This window comes from Prunus dulcis, chromosome 5, assembly GCF_902201215.1.
Source record: "Prunus dulcis chromosome 5, ALMONDv2, whole genome shotgun sequence".
Taxonomy (NCBI): domain Eukaryota; kingdom Viridiplantae; phylum Streptophyta; class Magnoliopsida; order Rosales; family Rosaceae; genus Prunus; species Prunus dulcis.
In genome coordinates, this window is record NC_047654.1 from 17,032,647 (window position 1) to 17,056,731 (window position 24,085).

The following is a 24,085-nucleotide window of genomic DNA, read 5'->3' on the forward strand; positions in this document are numbered from 1 at the left end:
TCTTTCTATATATATACCTATGGAATTTGATTGGGAGGGCGCGTCTGTATAATTTTATCGGTGGAGCACTCCTCGTGATTTACATTACTTGGACAATTGATTTTGAGAGTTTCTTTTTCTTTTCTTTTTTTCTTTTTTTTTTGAAGTAATGTTAAATACATCTCACTATATATATGCGTGTTAATAATTTTCATTAAAATTCCTTGGCGGTACAAAGAAAGTTAAAAAGCTCTTTATTTCATATATATATTAATATTAAAAAAATACAATTACGCAGAAAAAGAAATGCTCTCTTTTTTATTTAAAAAAAGAGCTAATAAATGGCCAAGGCCTTGATTTGGTGCAGAAAAATTGATCAAGCATCCATGACAAGACATGACCCATATACAATTATGCAGCTTTATGGTGATGAACCTCAACTGTTAGGGCTCCATGTACATATACGTACTCCCTATCTGTAAAGGTCTTCATGTTAATTAACTGGAGTTAATTTATATATGTACACACACACACACCCCAGAAATAACCATTTAGGTTAAAACTCAAAATTGAAAAGAGAGTGGCTCAGATTCCAGATGATCTTCTGCTAAGAGAAGGAGATGAGTTAAAAATTTCCTGGCCAAGCTCCTTGATCTTGTTAAGAAGTAGTGTTTGCTCAGTCTCAAGTTGAACCATGTACTCTTCTTGTGTATCCTCCAGGGCTTCTAACTCACTCATTGCTGTTGACAGCCCTTCAAGATTGCCATCCTCAATTAGAGACTGAAACTTCATCATCATTTGTTTCATCTGACCAAACTCACGAGTGTCAGAAAGAAAGAAAAAAAAGCTGTTGGAAGTCGTTTCGTAAAAATTCTAAGAATCTAGCAATGGAAAACAAGTCTTCTCACCTCACTGGAGATTTTGTGTGCTTTATTTATAGATGGTTCAGAATCCAAACTCGATCTTTTCTCCAACTCTGGGACTCTTCTTGTGACCTGAATATGGATCTCCCCCCTTTTCACACCCTGAAGGGGTATCCACTTGTCTGACATCTGGTTTGGAGGCAATCTCTGATATTCCACGACACAGTCACCTATACTTGACGTCGGTAGTAATGCATTGTGGTCTTTCACATGCAAGAGTAGGGGGCTGCCATCATCAGGGAATTCCAGGGTCTGATTCCAGTGGGGATTTAGAGTTTTGTACATAACCTGCAAGGCAAGACATCAAGCATCTAGAAGAGACCTTTCTTTCTGTTCTTTTATTTTTCTTTTTGGGACCAATAGCAAAGTAATAAGAGATCACAAAGAACATAAAAACGATCATCACTATGAATGTGATTGCTCAAACCTTTGTTCTTTTCTTCAAGTTCCCATATTGAACCCTCACATACGGATCACTTGTCCCTCTCAGATCAGCAGCAATAAGGTCTTTTGCTTCAATGAGAACAAGTTCAACCCAACCATTATTTGAACCCGCAGCCTGAACATGACAAGAAGAGGAACAAAGGAACAGAACCAAATTAAACAAGACACAGTATAGCAGAACAATCTAGCCATCAACACACTGATAATAGCAGTAACATTGATCCGCACACATATGAATGAGCAAACAGACTGAAACATTATGTTCCCATACCCTTGATCCTTCAGAGCCTTCAATTCTGACTGCTTCTATTTGAAGCCTTAATTCTCCCGAATTTACTTTTTCCAGAGGGATCCAAACGTCCCTGATTGACCCCTCTACCAGTCCCTCTAAATTAACTCGTGCACTGCCGATGCTGTCGTCACCAAATGTGTCTACATTGTAGCATTTTATCATCAGGTATTCACCATCTCCTATCTCATCAAATTCAAACTTCTGATTCCAGATGGGACTCAAAGCATGAGCAGTACTTGTTCTTTGGAGACTCTGAAAAGAAGGTTACCGTGCATATATGGTGTTTATAATGTTAATTTTTAATTTGCACATCCAAGGAAATTATGAAGGGAAGAGAAAAAACTACCTTTCCATATTGCAATTTAACATATGGATCGCACTTTCCAGATCTGTCTTTCGAAACAAGATCTTTTCCTTCCAAAACAGTTATGTTCACTTTCCTTCCAGTTCTTGGTAGAAAATTTGATGACCCAAAAAGTGATCTTCGTGAGCTAACAAGAGAGTTATCCACATGTGAACCATCAGAGAATTGCCATTCTTTTAGGACAAGCTTCACTGTCAACTATATGATGCATTGAGTAAAAACTTGTTAAAATTAAAGAAAAACAAGAGATATAGAAATCAGTCATAAAACTTTAAAAATGTTACCTCCCCTGAATTGACCCCCTCAAACGGAACAACCAATTCAACTTCTTTTCCGCAGAACTCAGCATGCTTCGCTATCACACCAGAGTCAGGTCCTATTGCCCAGAATATTGTTGAATCATCCTCACAATACTTTATCTGCTCACAGGAAGAACAGTTCAACTTAGTTCACACTCAACAAGTTGTTGACTTCTGTGCGGAGAATATATACTGAGACTAAGGGCTAGTAAGGAAAAACACTTTTTATGCATCATTAGCTAGCTGTCATGTGTTTCTTGCATTGTCAATTGGAGTCATGGATAAGTTTAAGTCACTTCTCGAAAATGACAAGCATAATTAACATTTCAGCTTTTCAACCAAAACAATTCTATTGGAAATTTGGAATGGAAATTGTGCTACCTATCCCCTTTTTTGGTTATAAATTTAACCCTACTACAGGCTTAGGAAATACAGTACATGAACAACACTCAACAAAGGTTTTTAAGCACATTTTTCAGCTTTGCACGTCGCATGTATCAAACTGTAACTCAAAAAGTACTTGTCAAAAACCACCAAGAAACAAAGACTACATATCATTTTACTGACCATGACTATAATTTGAAAATAATTAAATTTTTGCATCTTAAGGATAGTACCTTAATTTCACAACTCGCCAGATAGTCATACTTCACATTGTTTGGCGTACACTCATATAGATGGAATCGAAGATTTCCTGTTTCTTCATGTAACACCATGTTAAATTTCGAATTCCAATTAGGGTTTGAGCCCAAACTCACACGTGTTTTCCTAGTTAACTCTTCAAGTTCAACCTCCACAAATGTCTGCAGATCTTTATCAACAAACTGCTCTTCTGAACTTTTATCAAATTGCCTTCTGGATGGGCTTCCTCTCAAACCATTCTTAGAAAGTTTACTTGCTGAGATGACTGTCACATATATAATGCCTCCAACGGCCTTTTTCTTTAGATTTACAGCTGGCATAGTGTGACAACGGCGGCGAGGTTCAACCATCGTCTTAACTAAGGTGTCACTAAAAAGTTTAACCTGCAGAGAAAGCAATATATTATTTGTCAAATTATCAAGCTTTGCAAAAAAAATGTAGCTGATGCATGGTTTTGACCATCTAAGTTTTCAATAATATAAGGTCGTATGTTTATTTACAGCAAGACTAACGTATGAACATGATACAGTTTCTTAGAGACAAAAATACCATTGTGATGGTCCCGGTGATAGAATAATTATTAGACCAAAGATTATAGAAGAAGGAGCTTTCCATGACCATTTCATGGGAAGAAGCTTTGTAGATAGGGTTATCAAATTAGTACCAAAAAGTCTTGAATAATCTTTTTAAGGAGGCAAATTCTAGAGAATTAATTCAGCTGAACTTAAGTTAATGCAGTACAAATCAACTTTCATGCTTAGGAGTCAAACCAGCCAAGAAGAAACGCCAGGAAGCTCTGTAGCAGGCAGCGATTGGCTTCCACCACTTCCAAAGGCAACTCCTATCCTCACTTCAGGAACTGACAGAAATGTGTACAAAATTGCTTTCCCATTCAAAACAGGCATCAGGAGAAGCTGCAAAAGGCAATTTAGTGGATAAATAACTACCGGAAAAAGACAACTGAAACTGCTTCCCAAACAATCAGTGTCTTCATAAACAGTAGAATATTGTAGGCTCGTAGAAATATGACATTACGTTCACAGAATTCCCTTTAAATATGGTATTACAAAATACATAACAGGAAGACTGCACCCAATGATCTGTAGTTTACTTATAAAAAATCTTGGCGAAGAATAAATAATGCATGTCTGCCTGTCTATGTAACTAGTTTCATTTGATAGAATCCTTTAAAGCTGAACTGTATGAGAAAAATAGAAAAGGCGGCTACTTTACATACATCACCCTTGATGTGGAGACTATTTATAACAATCCGTGCAGTCCCCATAAATGGCTTGGCAAGCTTTGCAAGCAACAAAATGCTCATATCATTTGTATCCCAGTCAAAACCCAAACGCATGATTCTCTGTCAAAATAAGCATAGACAACGTATACAAAGATGTCAGGAATTTAGTACTGATATATCAATATCCTTGCTTCAAGAATAAATATGAACCACTGAGCAGATGTAAAACAGTATAGTTCAAGACAAAACACTACATAAAATCATGCTCAATAAAGTTTGATAAATAAAATAGAAACCAAACCTGATCACCTGAAGTGGACCAACGAGTCCCATGGAGACCCAAGCTAGGCGGGGATGAACCTAATGAAAACTCCTGCAATTCAACTCTTTCCTACATGAAAAATGGTCATTCTTTAGTTACTCTTCAAATATAGCATATAGTACTGATGAATTCAAAGGTTCAAATTTTTATAAACAAACAAAGGAATAGATTACTTACTATAAGCCTTGATTTTCTGTGCTTCAACCGTTTCTGCACAAAAGAAACTTATACAATTAGCTTGATCCATTGACAAAATTTGTCTCTGTGCATGTTCAATGGACAAACTGAGACGTCCTATTAAAAGCACAAAATGGCAACGATAATGACCAAAACTTCTTTCAGCATTATAAGCATTCAGTTACTGAATTCAAATGACATCTAGGAAAATATACAATCAAGGAGTATCTGAAATTTTCTGCTCTGCAAGAACATTCAGACATTGACTAGGCATAAGTGAAAATCTTAAAAACCATATTTAGCCTGACATCAAATAAAAGGACAAGAATATTCTCACCTCAACAATGGATGAAAATCTTATTGAAAGCTTTGGGTTCATATAGTTAGGCCATGTCTCAATCAGTAGCCTATTCAGCCATTCGCAGTGCTCCAGTGGAGTAATGGGCTATATAAATCAAAAGGATCACAAAGAGAAAATTCAGCTTTGATAAGCTAAAATTTCATAAAAGAAAAGGGAAAAAAATGAGAACAAATACGGCACCGAGGTGTTCAGTATGACTCTCTTCCATTTCTTGTTCAAGTCTTCAACCAGTATCCGACGCTGATAATTCCCATACTGCAGATAGAATAAGTGACAGCTTATGTTACATCCAAGTATATTTCCAATAGTTATCATACTTATAAAAAGGACCATCTTCAATATAATCTCTTCAAAGTCCTAATTTCATCAGTTTGGAAAAACATTACATCTCAACATGAGGAAACAACTTTATTTGGACTGAATAAGGAAACAACTTCACGCATCTTTTTAGTAAAATTGAGGTGCAAAGTATTCAGACGTGAAACGCAACAGAACAGGAACAGTTGCCAAAACAAAACAGAATCGAAAATGATGGGCACTAATCAGTAATAAATGAAAATAAATCACAACCATTGTATAAAAATTCTAAATTCCATATCATTTATGAGCCAATGGAAATCTTGAAAAGGAATGATAAGATTCCCACCTCTACAGACGAACTGCCTTGAACTTAAAATTACAAGACTCTATTAGAAAACAAGAGGAACAGAGTCACAACACCAATTGACAGAGAACTATAATACAAACAATAAAACCAGCCAGCAGGAGTAAAACACTTCAAAACTCCAGACCAAAAGTCACATTGACCTATCAATTCTTCCTTCCAGACTTGCATAACCAACAAATATAAAACAGAAGAAGCAAATTAAACCTGTATAGTCGCCCACACAGCAACGGCAAGTGGAACCCAATTGGAGAAAGAGAAAACCCATCTCTCAATACCCCAAGCAAACAAAACCAGAGGTATCAAAAACGGAAGAAAAGGCTTCTCTTCCATCACATAGTTGAAGAACTCAACAGCATCCTCAACGCTCAAGCCTCTCACTTTTCTTCTACTCATTTGAGCAGGCATCCAGATATCTCAGACTTTACTTTCCTCTCTCTCTCTTCTCTCTCACTCTACATATATATAACAACTAGAACCAACCAAGTCTCATCCTTTATTAAGAAAAAGCACTGAAGAGAATAAACCCACAAAGGGAAAATAAATTCTGATCAGTTTTCTTTTTTCTTTTTGCTAAGAAATTCCTGATCAGTTTTAGACTTGGTTTTATGAGAAAACGGACAAAGTTGAAGAATATATTCACTGTTTCAGATACTTTGCCAGTTGAAGAAGCTTAAACGGTGAAAGAGTTGAGAAAGAAATCTGAAGCAGTTGGCTTTGCCTTTCCATTTTTAGAGAGAGAAGAAAGAGAGGAAAAGTCAAGCCAGGGACACGGAGGAGAAAAAAGCCCAACCTTTTCTTTTTTGTTAACAACTATGAAACGAGGCGTGGGCTAAATTGTCCGTATTACCACAGCTTATGGAAACTCAAAAGCGCTTTTGGTCCCCGCTTTAGCGTTTATCTATGTGGGCCCCCACCAAGAACCCGTCTTTTACTCCTGTTGCGGCTCTCTGATTGGCAGGCTGGGCGGGACCCACATTAAGAAAAATAGAAGAATCTACTTGGCTTGATTGGATTATGAGTCTGATGCTGGAGTGATCCAACGGTTGATAATCATCTGATAATGTGCTTATACCAAGTCTTTTGATGCGCCCGTTTTGTTTGACCTGGTGGGACGTATAGGCACTGTACTTGTCAGAACTGGTTGGCAGTTTGGGCATTGACGTTGAAGCTGGCTAACTCCACTAACCAGCCACGTCACGTCTGTATTTATGTGGAACACCATACGTGACATCATTTGGGAGCAACCACATGATTTCCGTTGCATTGTCATTTTATCGCTATGTAACTTATTAAAGAATGATACATATAGGAAAAATGGGGCGATGCAACGGAAATAGGGAAATATTTTTCTCACCGCTTACATTTCTCTGTGAAGCGATTGGATTATGTATTACATGCGCAAATTATATTTTGTGTAAACTCACATATCTCCGGAATGAAATAGGAAGAAGGGACAATACAACAAAGGTGTTGAAGTATTTATTTAACCATAGGTACTTCTCTGGGATTACACGCTCAAATTAGCAAATTAGCGTTAGTGTAAACTCCTTGAGCCCCCGTCCGTTGACCGTACAGCCTGAAATCCATGGATCTAGATTTGGTGGGTGTGTGTCTCTTTACATGGGACACCAACTATCTTAAGTTTTTACTTTTACTAAGGGTTATTTCCAACTTCTAGGACCAAAAAGCATTCGAATCTGTGTTTGTGTAACCCCATTGACCAGCACAAACCATGGTCAACCAGTCATGCTTTTTTTTCACATGATTATTATTCCCTCAGCTTAAATAAAATGGGAAAATATTTTTAAAAAATAGTAGGGAAGTAAATTAATAATAAGTGAGTGTGGCAAAAAAATAATAATAAGCAAGTCAGACGAGATTGGCTATAAATCTCGACGTCTCAGACTAATCAAGTTGAGTTCAGGAATTGTGGAAAATATCTAATTTAATTTGATTCTTAAACATGGTTGTTTGGTGGTGCAAGAGACAAAGACAACTTGGATAAATTATACTGTGATACGGTACTACCACGTGGCAGTGCCATGTGGTAGTACGGACTAATAAAATTATGACATCTGGCATTACTGTTATTAGAGAGAGAGAGAGGAGTTTCATTAGAACGACTGTTAACGCCGTAATGCCAGATGTCATAATTTTATTAGTCCGTACTACCACATGGCACTGCCACGTGGTAGTACCGTATCACAGTATAATTTCTCGACAACTTGGCCACCTACCGCCTCCACACAAAGCAATAATTAAGTTAGCGTCAACCTTCAATTATATTCTGCATATGTATATATATATATACTTAGTCAAATTAATTAGAGTGGATATACTTTTCATTCTACATTCGAGTTCAAATTTTTCTTCTCATAATTTGAATTAGATTGAAATAGAATATTGCTTGTATCAAAAGAAATGAAACTTTAAGAAAACAAAACATTTTAAAAAGTGAGGCGTATATCCATTACAATTGAGAATGAATATAAAAGAATATAAAGATGGCAATTGAATAAATTGCAAACATAATATACAAAATGATTATATAATAAGGTGCAACAATCAAGAATATGCATATACCGCTTAAAAATGGCACATCATGTATTTTTTGAGAAATTTAGAATGATTACTCGTTGAAAGCGATGATAAGAATACATTTAAACCTACCAAAAGGGTGTTGGATTGGTAATGTGTGTGAGTTTTTCCCCCTCTTTCTTTACTTTGGCAACAAAAATAAAAAGGAGATGTTTAAACCCATCCTTATTATCCTCATCTCCTTTGCAATAAAGTGACTTTATTTGTAATTTTATTTATTCTATGGGTCAAGACTAGATTAGAGAAAGTGATTGATCATGCAATATATTCACATATACTTTACAAGGATGATACAATATTATTAGAAATTAACTTTTTAATTAAATACCAGACACAGCCAAGACCTAGACTTTTATTTTTTTAAGAGTTCTCTAGAAGCACATGTCATAGACACATAATGACAATAATTAACAATGATCTATCCAATTTCAATGTGTGAACATAAGGGAGTGGAGTACGGGTATCATTCCAACTTTATGTCTCTCATTCTGGTGATGGATTAAGCTCTTTCATTCAATTCAAATATGAGTCAAATTAGGCACACTAAAAAGAAGAAATAAAAAATTACATCGTCATAATCATGAGATCATCAAGTTTACGGTTCGATCATCACTGTGGGGGATGATGAGATCAGATATTATTCCCCACTCATCTTTTAAATTGACTGATGTTTTATCAGCACCAGCCAGCTGTATCCTATATGAATGAAATCATCACTGTGGGGGACGATGAGATGAGATATTCCCCACTCATCTTTTAAATTGACTGATGTTTGATCAGCACTAGAAGATCATAGATGAGTTTATTGAATTATTAGATTACTGTGATGATGAGATTAAATTAAATGCGGATAAATACACGAAATCTAAATGCAAAAGCTCGAGCTCCTTCCTGCGCGTCACTCTCTCAACCTGCGTGCTCTGTTTCGATCAAATGTAAAGAGAAAAGTATATATGTTTAAGAAAAGCTATATAGCTCATGAAGGAGGGCACAGATTATGAGTTGTTGGTGGGTGGACCGCATATGTATTAATCATGACATGTTCTTCGGTTTCTTCCCTGGCCGGGGACCATCTATATTTATATCAAGGATTCAATCAACTATGTGACTTTATGGACTACAGCTTGGCACTAGCTTCATTTCGTATACGCGTCAGTTATATTCCTTCTCCTTGTACATGTAGTTAGCTGAGTACTTTTTGAGAAGGAGAATCCATTTATAAAACCACACACGTACTTGATCACATGAATTAATGTGAACACCAGCAGAAATTTCATTAATGCGGCCGATCGAGCTGCCTAGCCCATCCCATTCCCATGCATGCAGCCCTGTTTTAACAAAGAATCACTGTTTAAAGCCATTGCCTTAGGCCCAATGGGACAGACGGCATACCACCAACTTGGAGCTAGTGGCAGAAGAAATGAGGTAGCTAGGTAATGCGGTTGACATTGGGTTCGGACGAGAGAGGATTGACTTATAATCCTGTACTGTGTAGCTAGCTAGCTAGTTAGTGACACAACTGTGTTTTGGTCGAACAATTAGCCTTAATCATTTGGACACCAAAAGCTTTAATTAAGCAGTCTTTTTCTAGGAGGAGTAGCTGCCAGGAAGTAGATGGCAATTGTATTTTATTCTCTTTTTCACTCATTTGCTAATTAACTAAGAAAATTGAAACCACCTGCTAATTGGCACCATAACCAATTTTAGAAGTTCTCCTCTAGCTTTTGCTTTTGGAGAGTCCAAGCCTTCTGTTTTTTTTTCTTTCTGGGTTGAAAGTCCAAGTGGGAGATGAGATTTGAATGCATGGAAAGCGTGTAAATGGATGCAACTCGTAAAGAGAAAGAGGCAGAGAGCTACCTAAGAAACACGAGAACATCTTGCTGCTTTGTCTTTGCCCCCAGCTTCCTAGAAGATGAACTCGGAAAAAATAAAAATAAAAAAACTCCCAACTGCTCCACCGATAAGTCCTCAGATTCCAACACCTCACCTCCCATCCCATACATATCTCAACGGTCATCCCATCTGGCACACCTCAATTGGCCCAATCCCACAATGTCGGAAACCACCAGCACACACATTTTAAATACATATATCCATCCATCCAAACACACATATGGCAAAACACGAGAGCCAATTCCACTCATCCAATCATAGGCATGCCCGCACTCGATTCATGATCACGATACATTTGATTTGAGTAGGGAGCTTCCTTCAAAATTCTACCCTCTAAATTTGTTTCAACCAATCCCACCTAAATAGGAGCAAGGCTTCATCACCCTCTTGAGCACACGTACGTTTCCTTTATTTTCCAAATTCCCATGCTTATATATATTTCACCCTCATCTGATTTCTTGTACTTTTGAGAGGCCCTTGCATGCGCTTTGCTTTGCTTGCGCTAAAAAAAAGTGTCCCCGCAAGTGCCAAATTCATATTTTTGATATATTTACAATGAGCCCACATGCAACCAACAAAAGGGACGTCAACGTGATCATAAACAACAATAACAATAATAATAATGGTTTGTATCCGCCTCCCTCATTGAAGATCAACAAGGACTCCCATTTCATCAAGAAATCGCCCTCCTCCTCCTCTTCCTCCCCGTCCTCGTCCGCCTCCTCGTCCACGTCATCGCTAGTGAACGCCGTGGCGGGATCTGCTGGTGCGAGGCCGCCGCCGCAGCAGCAGCAGCGCCACCCGGTCATTATCTACACGCATTCGCCCAAGATCATACACACGCATCCGCGGGATTTCATGGCGTTGGTGCAGAAACTCACGGGCCTCTCGCGCTTCGACGAAGATGCACAAGTGGCGCCCCCGCAGCAGCAGCAGCAGCCGCAGAGGACGACGAAAGCCGAGAGGGGGGAGGGTTTGTTGGAGGAGGAGATGATGAGTGGTAAGGGCGCCAAGGTTGTGATGAGAAACGAGGATAACGACTCGTCGTCGGTGATCACGACGGAGGAGAATTGCAGCAGCACAAATATTATTAATAGTAATATTAATCTAGGGGTCAGCGTAGGCGTAGGAGGAGGAGGGGATGGGCATGTTCAGATGAATTCATGCTTTGTGCCGCCCAATCCTTATATCGGAGGGATTCCGGTTTTTACCCCCAACGCCGCCGATTTCTTTAGCTCCAATCCCATCAACCACCTTTTTACAATATGATCATCATCATCATCATTATCCACGATCCATGACGATCCATGAGGAGGAAATTAAGGGAAGGATTTTCACTCTTTTTGTTTAGAATTAATGTTTGATTATTGGTTTTGGTTTTTATTTATTTATAAATATGGGTGCCTGTCATGTCAGCTGCCAATAAAAGTTCTAATTTTCTGGGGTAGAACTTTTTTCTGTGAATGAATATTGTCAAAACACTGTTGAAATTTGAGTTAGCGTTTGTTTGTTCCTATCACTTCATAGTTACTGTTGTTTATATTTTAATCTAATTATATATATATATATATATATAAATAGCTAAGCTATACACAATATTGGTTCCTCTCTCTTGCTTCATTCTTCCCTTTGAATTTCTGTTTATGCAAATGAAATAGATGGATTGATTTACATTTGCAGCAGCAGCTCTACGATTTATCCTTCCTTCCCAGTTGGATACCGAAACTGAAAGCCGGAGTAGAAGCAGATCCTAATTAAAATTAAGAATAAAATGGACAGAAGAGATAAGTTTACCCACATTTGCATTTTATGATCAGGATTCTAATTATTAACAACTTTATACAGAACAGCAGGGATACAAACCAAACCTTTTTATTTTTTTCCATTTTTCTTAATTTTCATGAGTTTATTTCGACTTCCTTCCTTGTTAAGATATACACTCACTACTCTCTATGTGACACAGAAACCGTTACATAAACATACAATACAAATAATTACAGCATCATTTCTTCTTTTTCTCTTCCTTTTCTCTTTCAAGTATAACGGGAGCCGCCGGTATGCTGAACCACCACTCTCGCAATCTTCTCATCCATCTCTCCGTGCTAGCTCTTCTCATAGGCGAATACCTCGTGAACATCTCCAAAAACATTAATAGAAAAACATATCTACTGGGCATGAAGGCCAGAGTCAAAGCTGCAACCACAAGAGCTACCACAAATTTTTCGCTTGCCTGATCACCATTACACAAAAACCCAACCAAGTATGAGCACTTTACCAAAAGGTCAAATATAGCAATAGAATTTACTACGAGCATACATAATCCAAAGTCGATGTGTTTATAGTAAATATATTAGCCATAGTAGAATGGTGGAGGAACCAAGCAAGGACAAAAAGAGAGAGGAACCTGAGGAAAAAGGGACAGTAGCAAGGCCCGTATCTTGAGAAGAACAACATTCGCATCCTGGATGATCCCTTCAGCTTGGGAAATTGCATTCTGAACAGCCAAAAGCTGTTCCATTGTATTCATTGCCGTAGGTGCTAACACCTTAACCTCATGAATGGACTTCTCTTGGCTAAAATATCGGCTGAGGACCATGAAGACCGCAATAAAGACAAGCATAAGTGCAAAGGCATAGCTCAGCCATCCCCTGAAATACACACCTTTGTAAGCCTACAGGAAAAGAAGCCTACCAGTGTGCTGTGTGGAAAGAAACAGAAGAGCATCAAAACCCTAAGAAACCCCATTGTCCATAGTCTCTTTCTTCTCTAGCTACCCCGCTTTCTCCAGGCCACATTTCTCTCCCATCCCATAGAGTTTTTAAGAAATTTAGTAACATATTTTACAGAATGCATTTCTAGGGGTTGTTTTCTATAACCCGAAATTATGTTGCCCCCCGAGCTCCTGCATAAGTCTGGATAAAGATTATTGAGTAAAGCAAGAAAGTGAAATTTTAACTGGCGGTTTACCTGCAAATGATGTAAGTGAAAACACCACAGAAAACCAAAGACTTCATTGGATCCTCCCAGAATGCTAAAGAAAGAAGGCACTTCCCCAGTTCCATAAATGGAAACAGTAACTCCTGCAAGTACTCAATAGATTTAGAAAATGGAGCAACTCATAAGCTAGGTGAGAGAAGAGTGCAGTAGATTCAGATTCATCGCCCAAGGGCATGTGATAAGCATCAAGTGGTTATTTACAGTAAAAATTAAAGGACTAATGGCAAACAATGCCTCAAAGGGAATGATATGAGAGATTCTATGGCGTCTTCTGTCCACTAATTGGGATCACTAATCAAACATATAAATACCTTCATCACTGCAAAATTTGTATCGATGCCTTCCACTTTGACTCCATCTACTGTTGCTTGTGCTTGCGCCACTTTTTCATAGTTGTTTTTAGATTCCTTAACTGCTCTTTCCAGCAGAGTAACTTCTCCCACAGTTATCTCACCCACGGCAAGCCCAGCCTCAACAGAATTATTAGAACTTGTTCCAAATGCAAAGCCCAAGTTAGAAATCATATCCAAGGCTGAGATCGAATACATTCCACCTCCAGGCTTAGAATAGCTAGACCTATCTAATTCCCTTACAGTTGACATATCTGCAAGGGTTTCAAGTATCAAATCTCCACCTGGTAATTGATCACAAAGATTGAACATTAAAAGAGCCTCGTAGCGTAAAGGATTTGCAGAACAAATTTCTTGAATGGCCTGTAGTCGCAGAATCCCAAGCACAGCCTTTGAAAGAGCTTCATCCCGTTTAACCCCCTTGATCTGGAAATTATTTATAAATCTATGAACATATAAAATCTCCCTTATGATTGCTAGCCAATAATCACGACGAGTATGCCCCTTCAGCTCAGGAAACTCAATTACAGCTGGTTCTGATCTACAGAAGAAACACTACGGAAAGTTGATAATCAAGTTCTAATAAGAAGACTTTCTTCAATGGCTAGATCACAGAACAAGTTTAGATACTAAAACAATAATAAGTATATAAAAAACAAATCTCGCCAAAACAAATAAGTAATGCATAACTTACAATGAAATTGATTTATAAAAGACTGCCTTGTCAAAAAGTCTAGTACCCCATGGGCCGGTCAACTCAGGTTTCACAACCTGTTTTAGGTCATCTGATAGATCATATCGTTTTGCCTTGTCATAAAATACAACACGTAGAGCCTCGAAGTAAAACGCATGGTCTGTCAGAATTAACCTTCCTGCTCACAAATGATAAACATTAAAAAAATGGCTAAATACTGGATTATAAAAACACAGTTAATTTGGAATTACTTATCTTCATGCGTAGTAAATGCCATAAGAAGAAATGACATGGATTTGATATTATGTATTTAAATTATTTAACAGTCCCCAACCTACCAGGCCATGTAGAAATTCCTACATGCTCAAGAACTGGTTGGATAGTGACTGTTCCATCCACTTCCAGAATCTTCTCTCCTCTTGGTGATCGCATGGCAGAAAGAAGTGATGACTCTGATTGGGTCCTCATTTTCCTTATTGCTCTGTATGAGAAAAATTTCAAAATCGTAGAACTAGATATGAACGTCTGGTACAGGGTACAAGAAACATGCTTCCAGAAATCCCATAAACTTGAACTTTAGCGAATCCCTTGTGGAATTTGAATTCCATCAACTAACCAAAGTATGCATTCTTGGTTATCATACGATCCATTTCAATTAACATCCACTTGAGAATGACCCCAACTCTCTGCCAGTGCAGCTATAATAGAATATTGAATATGTTGCCTTGGTGGATTGCTTATCTCTTTTCGTATTTCTGTTCTTTTTATCTATAAAGTTCTAGCTGCCTATCCTGTGTGCATGTGTGTATGTGCACACCACCAAACAAAAGAGGCTTTCCATCTAAACAATAGCTTATGTCAGCAGTTCAGAGAGAAAGTTGATTCCTAAAATTCAGAAAAATGAAAAGGATAATAGCAACCTCCACCTTCCTCTCCCTCCCTCCCCTCAACCCTTAAGGCCCCTGGAGAAGCATACAGGTATACCCAAAAGAAAATAAAAAATAGAAAGGGAAAACAGCAAGTTAAAGGGGGAAAGAGGGAGAAAAATGAAAACTCAAATGGAGAGTGTGTACCTTTCTAGTCCACTTAGGTACTTGTCATATGTGGAGAATTGAAGCCTTCCACCAGTTGATGCTGTAAGCACCTCAAATATGTTCTCACTGATAATGACGTTTGCAATAGTAGGAACTGCCGGAGCTATTCTAGAGAAAGCCTCTACCCCAACTGATAAATCCTCATCTAACTGCACAAAAGCCGTGGGCCCCTAATGGACACATAGACATTAAAATTAAAATAAACCAGAGTGCTAAATAATCCCTTGAACACTAAACTATTATTTACCCAAACAGTCAAAACACTTCTTATTAAAAAGAATTTGACAAAGATCAGAGATGTATATATAGTGATATCACTGATATGCATACTAAGGAACTTAACCTACTTAAGTGTTTAGTAAGCAATGCAAGTAACAATGGGCATAGACATCTCCAAGCACTGGGAAAAAAATTTCTAATGAAAATTGCAATAAGGTAGGGTAACATGAGATTTTTCTAACTTATGATTTCAACAATTTACAATATATATCAGGATTTAAATATCAAAATATCAACCATATAAGATATAAGCTTCTAAGAAAAAGGAAACAGCAAAACTCACAAACAATTAAAACTTACCGTTAGTATAGCTTGGCTTGTTGCAGCTGGAGCCTCCCAAGCTAGCATCATGTCATAAGTCAGGCGTCGAAACTTTCTGTCATCCAGATGACCTGTTACTTGAGTTGACAGAGCAAGTGCTCGAAAGCAGCAATATTCCAAAAAGTTTTTTGCATAGCACAATGGAAGCTTTATAGATTCAGAAGCCTCTGAATTGAAGCCTTCACGAAGCTCAGTTGTAGGAACACCAAGGATTCTGCATAATTTATTTGTTATTATTGGCAAATCATTTCTTGAAACTAGTGACCATATTTTGCAAGTAAGCTATGAAGCCTGATATTCATATGAAGCACTCAACAATGAACAATAAGGTTCTAATGGAACCAAGAACATAACTTGCACAAATTTCATCCACTTTTACTGCGACATTGTAAGAGTTAAAAAGAGTATAAGGTGCACAGCTGCAAACTTACTTTGAGCATCTACGGACAACTATGTTTGCAATAGGAGATAGCTCTGGTACCCAATTGGTCTGGGCTGAGGGAGACCTTCCCATCTCCTCCAATTCTTCATCAAAAGGGCTTCGATTTCCAAGCAACCATTTAAAGGATCCTTCTCGTACAAGATTCTCGAGCATATTTCTGGTTTTGCTTGCCATGGCCATCCCTAGTTTTCCCCCTCACTATGTATTTAAACTGTAAAGGAACACACTATCATATATGTCAAAGTTCTTAAATTTAACTGATGACCCCAATTTCACCAACACCACTGTCAAACCCTCATAGAACGCAATTTAGCCCTTCAATCTCTGAATTACTTTTCATAGTAGTCAGTAAAGTTTAGCCTTTCAATATTATGATCTCACTTATCATAAGTTGATAACAAATTTCAGAAACTACAGCATCTACCGAGCCAGCAAGTTCACATAAACAACCAGATTAATCAGCAAAATCACTTGCTATTCGAAATCCCAACAACCAAATTTCAGCAATAACATTACCAATATCTTTAACTTGCCACAGACCGATTCTAGATTACTTACCACAAGACCAAAATCAATCAACCCCAAGAATCAAATTTCAGCAACAACCTAAACCCAACAACTACTTTTTTGGTCGAAAAACCCAACAACTACTACCAGCCACAAGATAAAACACTTACAACAAAATGCACATTCAAGCCCGCCCCTTTCTCAGCAATCTCAGCTTTTGAGGATAAAATTCTCCAAAATTCTGCAACATTTCACAAAAACCACACGTTCTGGACCAGCATCTACGAGCCCACTTCACCAATTTCCGAAATTAACAGAACAACAAGAACATGTGCTGCTAAAGCAAAGAAGAGTCGGTCCGAGCAGCCACGTAGAAGGTGCATCACTATTCTGTCGTGGTTTGGGGTTTATTATATCATTATACATGAAGGAAAACTCTGATTCTTGGATAAGAATAGAATTCGCGGCAACAGTGACAAAGGAGTTTTCGTCATCTCAAGCTTTCTTCGTTGAGAAAGCGGTAGCGGGTTAGGATCGAATGAGCTAAGGTGCAGTGGATACTTCGGTGGGTTCAGTAAAATAATTTCTTCTTTTCCTAATACACGGACATGAATCATGCGTTACGGCAGTCGATATTATCATACGATCAAACCAAAATCGATATCGCCAAGTGTCATTCCAAATATTTGCCACGTGGCACACTGATCGAATCAAAACAGTGCACAATGCCACCATTTACATCACATCATTATTGGTCTGATCATCCTTTTATTTCTATTTTTTGGGCTTGATCTGATCCTCATCACACACAAAAACTTAATAACATTATTTTACAATTTTCGAGATATGTTATTATGTTGTTAGTCGAGAATAACAAAATAATGCTATTTATATGTCATTATGTTATTAATTAAAAATAATAAAACAATATTATCCTCATTATATGAGAGTTTCTGTCCATCATCACATAATCTTTCTTCATATCTTCATCAACTTGTTTAGCTCAGATTCGGAAATTTTTTAACAGCAGCCATCCTCTTGCTTCAAAAAAAAAAAAAAAAGGTGGCCTTTTGTTTTTTTTCTCATGTTCGTTTTGTCGGAGAGATGTGAAGAACTAAAAGCCCACCTCGGTTGAATATGTAGCGTTTTAATTAGAGCCCATTTGTGAAGAAAAATAAGAAAGCCCGCATGGCCTCCCATTTCTACCTTTCCACAAGAACCAAATCCATCCATCCATGTGTCGCAACTGGGCTGACAGAAACTAAAACAATTCTAGGAATTCTTGCTGCAGTCCCTTCTGCATAAACAAATACTACAAACAGTCCAACATGTTTCCCTAGCCAATGCTGCCCTGCATGCAGAGGTACTAATTAAAGTAATGATTAATTATGGGGTATGTTTAGTTTTAGCTTAACCATCACCATTTATTTTAGATTAGAGTGGTAGTGGTGAATCCAATTACATTGACGACTATATGCAGTGCAGGTGTTATCATGACTCTATGAGATGCATGCATGCACACACTAAACACTAGAGGGAGGTTTAGGTTTCTTTTTCTTATTCTTATTTTTAGTTTTGCCATGTAGTAGTTAGTGGGTGGTACAATGATTTAACATTTTGGAGAAGCTAACATCTTCCACTTCCAATTCCAAAGTTGTATTTGTTCTAGGGTCCTTGAACTTGCCCATATAAGTTGTTACTACTTTCCCAACTACACCTAATATGTGATCTACTCAATCCAATCCAAGTTGGGAATATTTTGGCACTGTCCATTAACTATACCATGGGACCCTTGAGTCATCATCTTCTTCCTCTTTGTTCATGCATATGCTCCAAAAGACAAAGCATATACCTGGTCAAAAGGGGGGGTCAAAGAAAAGAAGAAAGATTGAGTTTTTGAGTGGGATATGAAGAAGAGAAACAAATTGAAAGTGGCTTTCGATGGAGGAGGTTCAAAAGCCCTTATCATTTTGAGAAGCTGGGAGAACCCACATTGCCCATGCTCTGGCCCATTCTAGCTGTCCTCTGCCCCTCCAAGTTTCATGGATGCAATGCATCTACACCTTTCCTTCCTCTCACAACAAACTTGAAGACAAAAGAAAAAAACTATCCTGTCTATCTTCTCTCTCCCTCTAATCATTCACCACATGAATTGGCAACCTCCATCAGATTTCATGTATCCATCTATTTGTGGGATCAACAGCTTCTTACCCCCCTGGATGATGGATTCAAGTCAAGAAGTTGCTTTGCTTGTCAGGTGTCCCTTTCAAGTCTCTGAAACTTTGGCCATCTGTCTCTGCTTACTACAAAAGCGAATTTGGTTCATCGGTCGTATTCAAACCATTAAGTGCCAGTGAGTTACTTCCAATGTTTTACCAGACAGAAGATATATGTGTCTCAGTTTTCCAAATTTCCCATGATCTTATATACACAACTTACAAGTTGATGCCAATAATGTCGTTCACACATTAGACAACATGTACTCGCTATTACTAATCATCAAGTTGACAACTTACTGCTTATCCACCACTTATATAGTTTATGACTCAATCTGGTTTCAGACTAAGGGGCTGTTCAACTTATTTACCTCCAGACTGATAACCCTTTTTGTTTTTTTGGTTACATTGGGAGGAAAGAAACCTAGGTGCCAAGCTAGGAGTAAGGGGGAGGGCCACAACCACTGTGGTAACTAGGGCTTACATTTTAGACCAAAAACTGCAAATACCAATCGAGGTTTTATCACATCTAAACTGACCTATCACGAAAACTGATCGCAATATGCGGTTTATAGAACCGACCGTAGTATGCGATTACGGTTGTGGTTCCGCATATTCAAATAATGCGGTATACCGCAAACCGCAATATAATTTAATTAATTATTAAAATAAATACTTATAATTATTTTATATTAAGTAATAGAGGCTAGGACTTCATCATTTAGATGAATCTTTCTCTCTTCTTTTTTTCTTTTTATTCTTCCTCCCTCTCTCTCTCCCTCATCTTCTCCATGTCCGTGGGACTCACCTATACTTTGAATGTATTAATAATGAAGTGTATTCTCTGCCAATCTGTTGAAGTTCCTCTATCGTTTTTATAAAAAAAAATATTAGCCTTGAAGAAATATCATTTGAATATTTAGTGAATTAATATAACTTAATTAGTAAATAATTAAACTTTTATCTAGTAGGAACTTGGGTTTCAATTAGTATTGCAACTCATCGGTTGTGTTGGTAAATTTGTTAGTTGTTATTAGTGGGTTTGTCGAGATAATCTCTAACTTGCAATCAACTATTTAGTTGATTAATTGTGCTTTAGCAGTATTGTTAATTGTATTGGTTTATTTTTAATAATAAAGTTCATTCTCTCCGTATATAAGTTAAAGAATATATATATTTTTATTTTTAATAATAGAAAGTTCTGCTTATTTCAACATTATTTTAAAGCATGAACATACTTTTTTTTTTTTGCTGATAGAAAATTCGGAAATATTATGTTATTCCCTATACCAACAATTGTGATATACCGCAATATGTCGGTCGATTCACGGTTTCATTGAAAAGTTGTTGTAACCAAACCGCAACCACCCCTAGTGGTAACCCCGCTTGATTGATAACCTTTTTTTTAGTTATACATAAATGTGGCCCAAGCTGAATTATGTTTGCCCATTGAAGTAAATGATATTTACTCCATTTACATCAACTTGATTTTATATTTCTTTTGATCTATCTGATTTAGATAATTGGATTTGCTAATTTATGCATTGTCTGTAAAGTTAATTACTGCAATTGATATAGAACCACAATTAGGGAGAAAATTTTGACTGTATATTAATGTTGATAAATTTGCCCACATGAGTGAGGGTGTTACAAGTTTTGGTTTTCCACCACTTGCGCCAGACATAGCAATAGCATGAAGTGGGGACAAATTGGATTTTAAAAATGAATAACATGCTGCAATGCGATGCAAGTATTAGGACATGGAGCATCTTCACGTGTTGAATGGCATCCAGTTTCATCCAAAATTGAAGTCAGTGGGGCCAAGTTGAGTGGAAGCTACCATATCCTCCATATCCTTCTCTTTTCATTCTCTCCAACTCTGCTGCCTCGTAAACCTTTGCACTCTGCAACATGAAAAATAAAAACATTCCATTATCATGCAACATACACAACCAACATATTATTAGTGTTTGAATTTCAGAGGAATTGCAGTACCTGCATTGTTTCCGTGTCATCTGTCTCTGAGTTGAAGTCGTAGAAAGAGCTTGCTGCAGTTAGCTTCATGGATAGGAACTGCATTCAAAGGGAAACTAAAGATTAGTTGCTTGAGAAGAACAAAAACAAGAACAAGAACAAGAATTTGGTCCTTAATTGTCAAACTAACCTCGACTTGGTTCTGCAAGGACTGGACATAATTAATTATTTCGTCCAACATTACCGCCATTCCCATTGTCTGTAATCACATCAATGCGTTCAAAATTATAATAGACTCTAGATTTTTTTAAGTTAAGACATAAAGATTACTGAGAAATATCAAAGTTACCTTAGAGCATCCTGGGACAATGTTTTGCAAGCATCTGAGTCTTTCATTGATCTTTCCTCTTCTAACCTGATTGAGAATAAAGCAGCAGCAACCATCAACCCCATATTCACACAAATAATAGATTACAACTGAACATGTAATTAGCAAAACTAACTAGGTCATTAATACAAGTATTCATTTGGATTAAAGAATCATATGCAAATTTACCCTTTCTGCTAAACTGTGACTATCAGTGGCTTGGCCTCTTCTGGCTCTGACATGAACCACGTCCTTTGGTTTCTCATCTTCTTTCTCGTTGCTTTTTTTGAGTCTCTTTCCTCTTCCTGAGCGCTGCAAATACACAGACCAAATTAGCTCATTCAGATAACATGAGAAATTTAGTGGCAAAATAAGAGAAAAAGTATTTTAATGATTACATTTTTCCTCTTAACTCCAGTTTCAGAAACTGGGGGAGTAGAGATTCCAGAGCTGCTCTCTGACACATCATCCATTGCTCTTCTCTTCTTGCTTTCTTGGATTCCATTTCCAGCTCCCGCTCCTACAAGGTGCTGAACAGTAGGAGCCTCATCATTCTGGTTGCTCTTGTTGTCGTGATCAAAAAAATTTGGAAAGTTTTGAATCAAGTTTCCCTGGAACTCAGGTCCCTGAGAGCTGAAGTAATTGTCATTGGAGAAAGGCATACAAGTCTGGAAATTCAAGCTTGAATAAAAGTCCAAGACAGTTGGGTTAAATTGATCTGTATACTGGTTTATTGGTTCCATGTTTGTGTTTGGGGCAATATCTAAGAAAGGAAGTGAAGGTGCAATGCTTTGCATATCTGCTGTGAATTCAGCCATTGGGTTTTGTATTTTACACAGTCCCCTGCTAGCTACAAGCTTAATTGGGTTTTTGGATAATGCGGGTGTGGAACTAGTATTTATAGGGACCAGGGAGCATGTAACCTCATTAAACAATTTACCTGAACATGAATGAGTGAGGGAGGAAAGCATTTTGAGGTGGGCACGTGGCAGAGCTCTGTCTTCCCTTGTAGGCCCCATTTCAGGAGATATATAATCCAATAAAAGAAAAGGGGTCCATGTAAGCTCTCGGCCCAGAGAAGAAATGGATTGAAAAAGTTTTGAAGAAGTTTGAAGCTTTTCTTTTGGGTGCAGCTGTGCTGATAGGTTTTTGAACGTATAGAACAATACATTAAAGCCCAGAATAATCTCGTGACAGGAAGACAGAGCTAAGCTTGGCTTCTCTTGGGCTAGAGGATCTTAATTAGATATGTGGTAAGTCCAACAAGTGTCTGCTTACAGCTCTGCTTGGGCCAGAGGAGGCCCCCTGCAACCCAAAGAAAAGTCAAAAAACTACTACTGGAGTCCTTTTCAAAGACAAGTGTCTGTTTACAGCTCTGTTTTCTGCATCTAAACAAGTTTATGTTTAGCCTTGATTTGTTGAAGCTCTTACTAGTACTGATTGCTGCTGTGTCGCAATCACTAATGACTTCTTTTTTGTTATCTTAAGATTTGGTTACTGACTGGTCACTGTTACAAGGTCAAACTAAACAACTCCTGTAAGTTAACAGTATATTGGTAGCCACCAACATGTTTATAAGTTAACTTTTTGATATAAAGAGTTAATTTGCTGAATCTGGAATCAGTCACTATATAATTACCAATTTTGCACCAGAGAAAGCAAGTTAGGCAGGAATATGAATTAAGTAGTGAATCATGTGCAGATAAAATATATTGCTGAAAAATATGTTGCATGCAGATGCAGATGCAGATGCAGATAGCCTGCTAGGTACATACATGTAATTATTAATATGTTTGCGTGTGTATTCAGATATCAAATTTGTTGTTTTCCTGATGTATAATCATCATCCGTCATGTGGCATTGGCAGATCCAGACTTGGCAACAGAAACAGTCACCGTTGATCACGCTTCATTATCTCCATCAAATAGAGGTCAACATCACAATCTCTTTCTTTCTCCCTATCCAAATTAAATTGTAATTAATTTATGTCCACATGATTAAGCAGCCTTCTGTTCTGGTGTTGAAGCTTCTGCAGATAGAACAAGTAAGTAGGTGGCTGCTCCTGCTAGGGAATTTTGTCATCCCTCCAATTGGTATATTGAAAAAAGAAATAGAGCATATCCATTTTCTTAATAATGGATACCACCAAAGTTAATTACTATTTCTTAATAATGGAGCATTCCCATTTTCTTCCTTGATTTGATTTACGTCTTTGATAATTTCCAAATAAAAGATTGAAGTCATACTAGTTTTGTTGTTGAAAATGATACTTGGACTTTATGATTGTCTCTGTTACCAATCAAATGAATTGTGTTTGCTTATGTTTTCAAAGTGATATGAAATACACATGTATCAGCGAAAAGATATATGCCTTCAAGTAAGCACCAGCTTTAATAAGCAGAAAAAACTTTCTAAATAACATTGTTTTGCTATCTCCAACCAATAATACAATGACATATAGAAAAGTTATCTTTTGTGTGATTGCACTATTGGTCGGGAATAGCAAAAAGTACTATCCCCGTTGCATGAAAATCTCTCTCCTTAATAAGCCCATTTTTAGGTACTTTAATTTATAGCTTAAGCTAAAGAAAAATTGACAGAGACATCAAGTACTCTGCAAGAAAAACGAGCCACTGTTGC

The 24,085-nt window shown here is 37.5% G+C and overlaps 4 protein-coding genes across 7 annotated transcripts; 1 reads left to right on the top strand and 3 right to left on the bottom strand.

Moving 5' to 3' along the window:
- Window positions 1-269: 269 nt before the first annotated feature.
- LOC117626905 (synaptotagmin-4) lies at window positions 270-6,527 on the bottom strand. The gene is made up of 14 exons (XM_034358705.1): window positions 5,918-6,527; window positions 5,227-5,301; window positions 5,023-5,130; window positions 4,686-4,718; window positions 4,488-4,577; window positions 4,181-4,306; window positions 3,714-3,857; window positions 2,919-3,326; window positions 2,287-2,421; window positions 1,985-2,200; window positions 1,618-1,890; window positions 1,330-1,461; window positions 888-1,190; window positions 270-786 (listed from the first exon to the last, which is right to left on the bottom strand). The coding sequence occupies exons 1-14, from the start codon at window positions 6,116-6,118 to the stop codon at window positions 565-567; spliced, it is 2,466 nt and encodes an 821-aa protein (XP_034214596.1). The 5' UTR covers window positions 6,119-6,527; the 3' UTR covers window positions 270-564.
- A 4,155-nt stretch (window positions 6,528-10,682) lies between these two features.
- LOC117628370 (VQ motif-containing protein 20) lies at window positions 10,683-11,703 on the top strand. The gene has a single exon (XM_034360801.1). The coding sequence runs from the start codon at window positions 10,760-10,762 to the stop codon at window positions 11,471-11,473; it is 714 nt and encodes a 237-aa protein (XP_034216692.1). The 5' UTR covers window positions 10,683-10,759; the 3' UTR covers window positions 11,474-11,703.
- Window positions 11,704-11,989: 286 nt separating this feature from the next.
- Window positions 11,990-17,471, bottom strand: LOC117627641. Of its 4 annotated transcripts, none has more exons than XM_034359806.1 (10): window positions 17,059-17,471; window positions 16,371-16,592; window positions 15,919-16,153; window positions 15,319-15,509; window positions 14,584-14,726; window positions 14,246-14,423; window positions 13,513-14,092; window positions 13,172-13,284; window positions 12,609-12,852; window positions 11,990-12,434 (listed from the first exon to the last, which is right to left on the bottom strand). In XM_034359806.1, the coding sequence occupies exons 2-10, from the start codon at window positions 16,559-16,561 to the stop codon at window positions 12,207-12,209; spliced, it is 2,103 nt and encodes a 700-aa protein (XP_034215697.1). In that variant the 5' UTR covers window positions 16,562-16,592; window positions 17,059-17,471; the 3' UTR covers window positions 11,990-12,206. The 4 variants fall into 4 exon arrangements, with proteins under 4 accessions (XP_034215697.1, XP_034215699.1, XP_034215698.1 ...); XM_034359808.1 differs by having other exon boundaries at window positions 16,371-16,607; window positions 17,059-17,451; XM_034359807.1 differs by having other exon boundaries at window positions 16,371-17,450.
- Window positions 17,472-20,736: 3,265 nt separating this feature from the next.
- On the bottom strand, window positions 20,737-22,274 carry LOC117628581 (transcription factor BEE 1-like). Its single transcript, XM_034361066.1, has 6 exons — window positions 21,844-22,274; window positions 21,635-21,757; window positions 21,428-21,493; window positions 21,269-21,337; window positions 21,100-21,177; window positions 20,737-21,008 (listed from the first exon to the last, which is right to left on the bottom strand). Exons 1-6 carry the CDS (start codon window positions 22,261-22,263, stop codon window positions 20,916-20,918), a joined length of 849 nt encoding a protein of 282 aa, XP_034216957.1. The 5' UTR covers window positions 22,264-22,274; the 3' UTR covers window positions 20,737-20,915.
- Window positions 22,275-24,085: the final 1,811 nt, after the last annotated feature.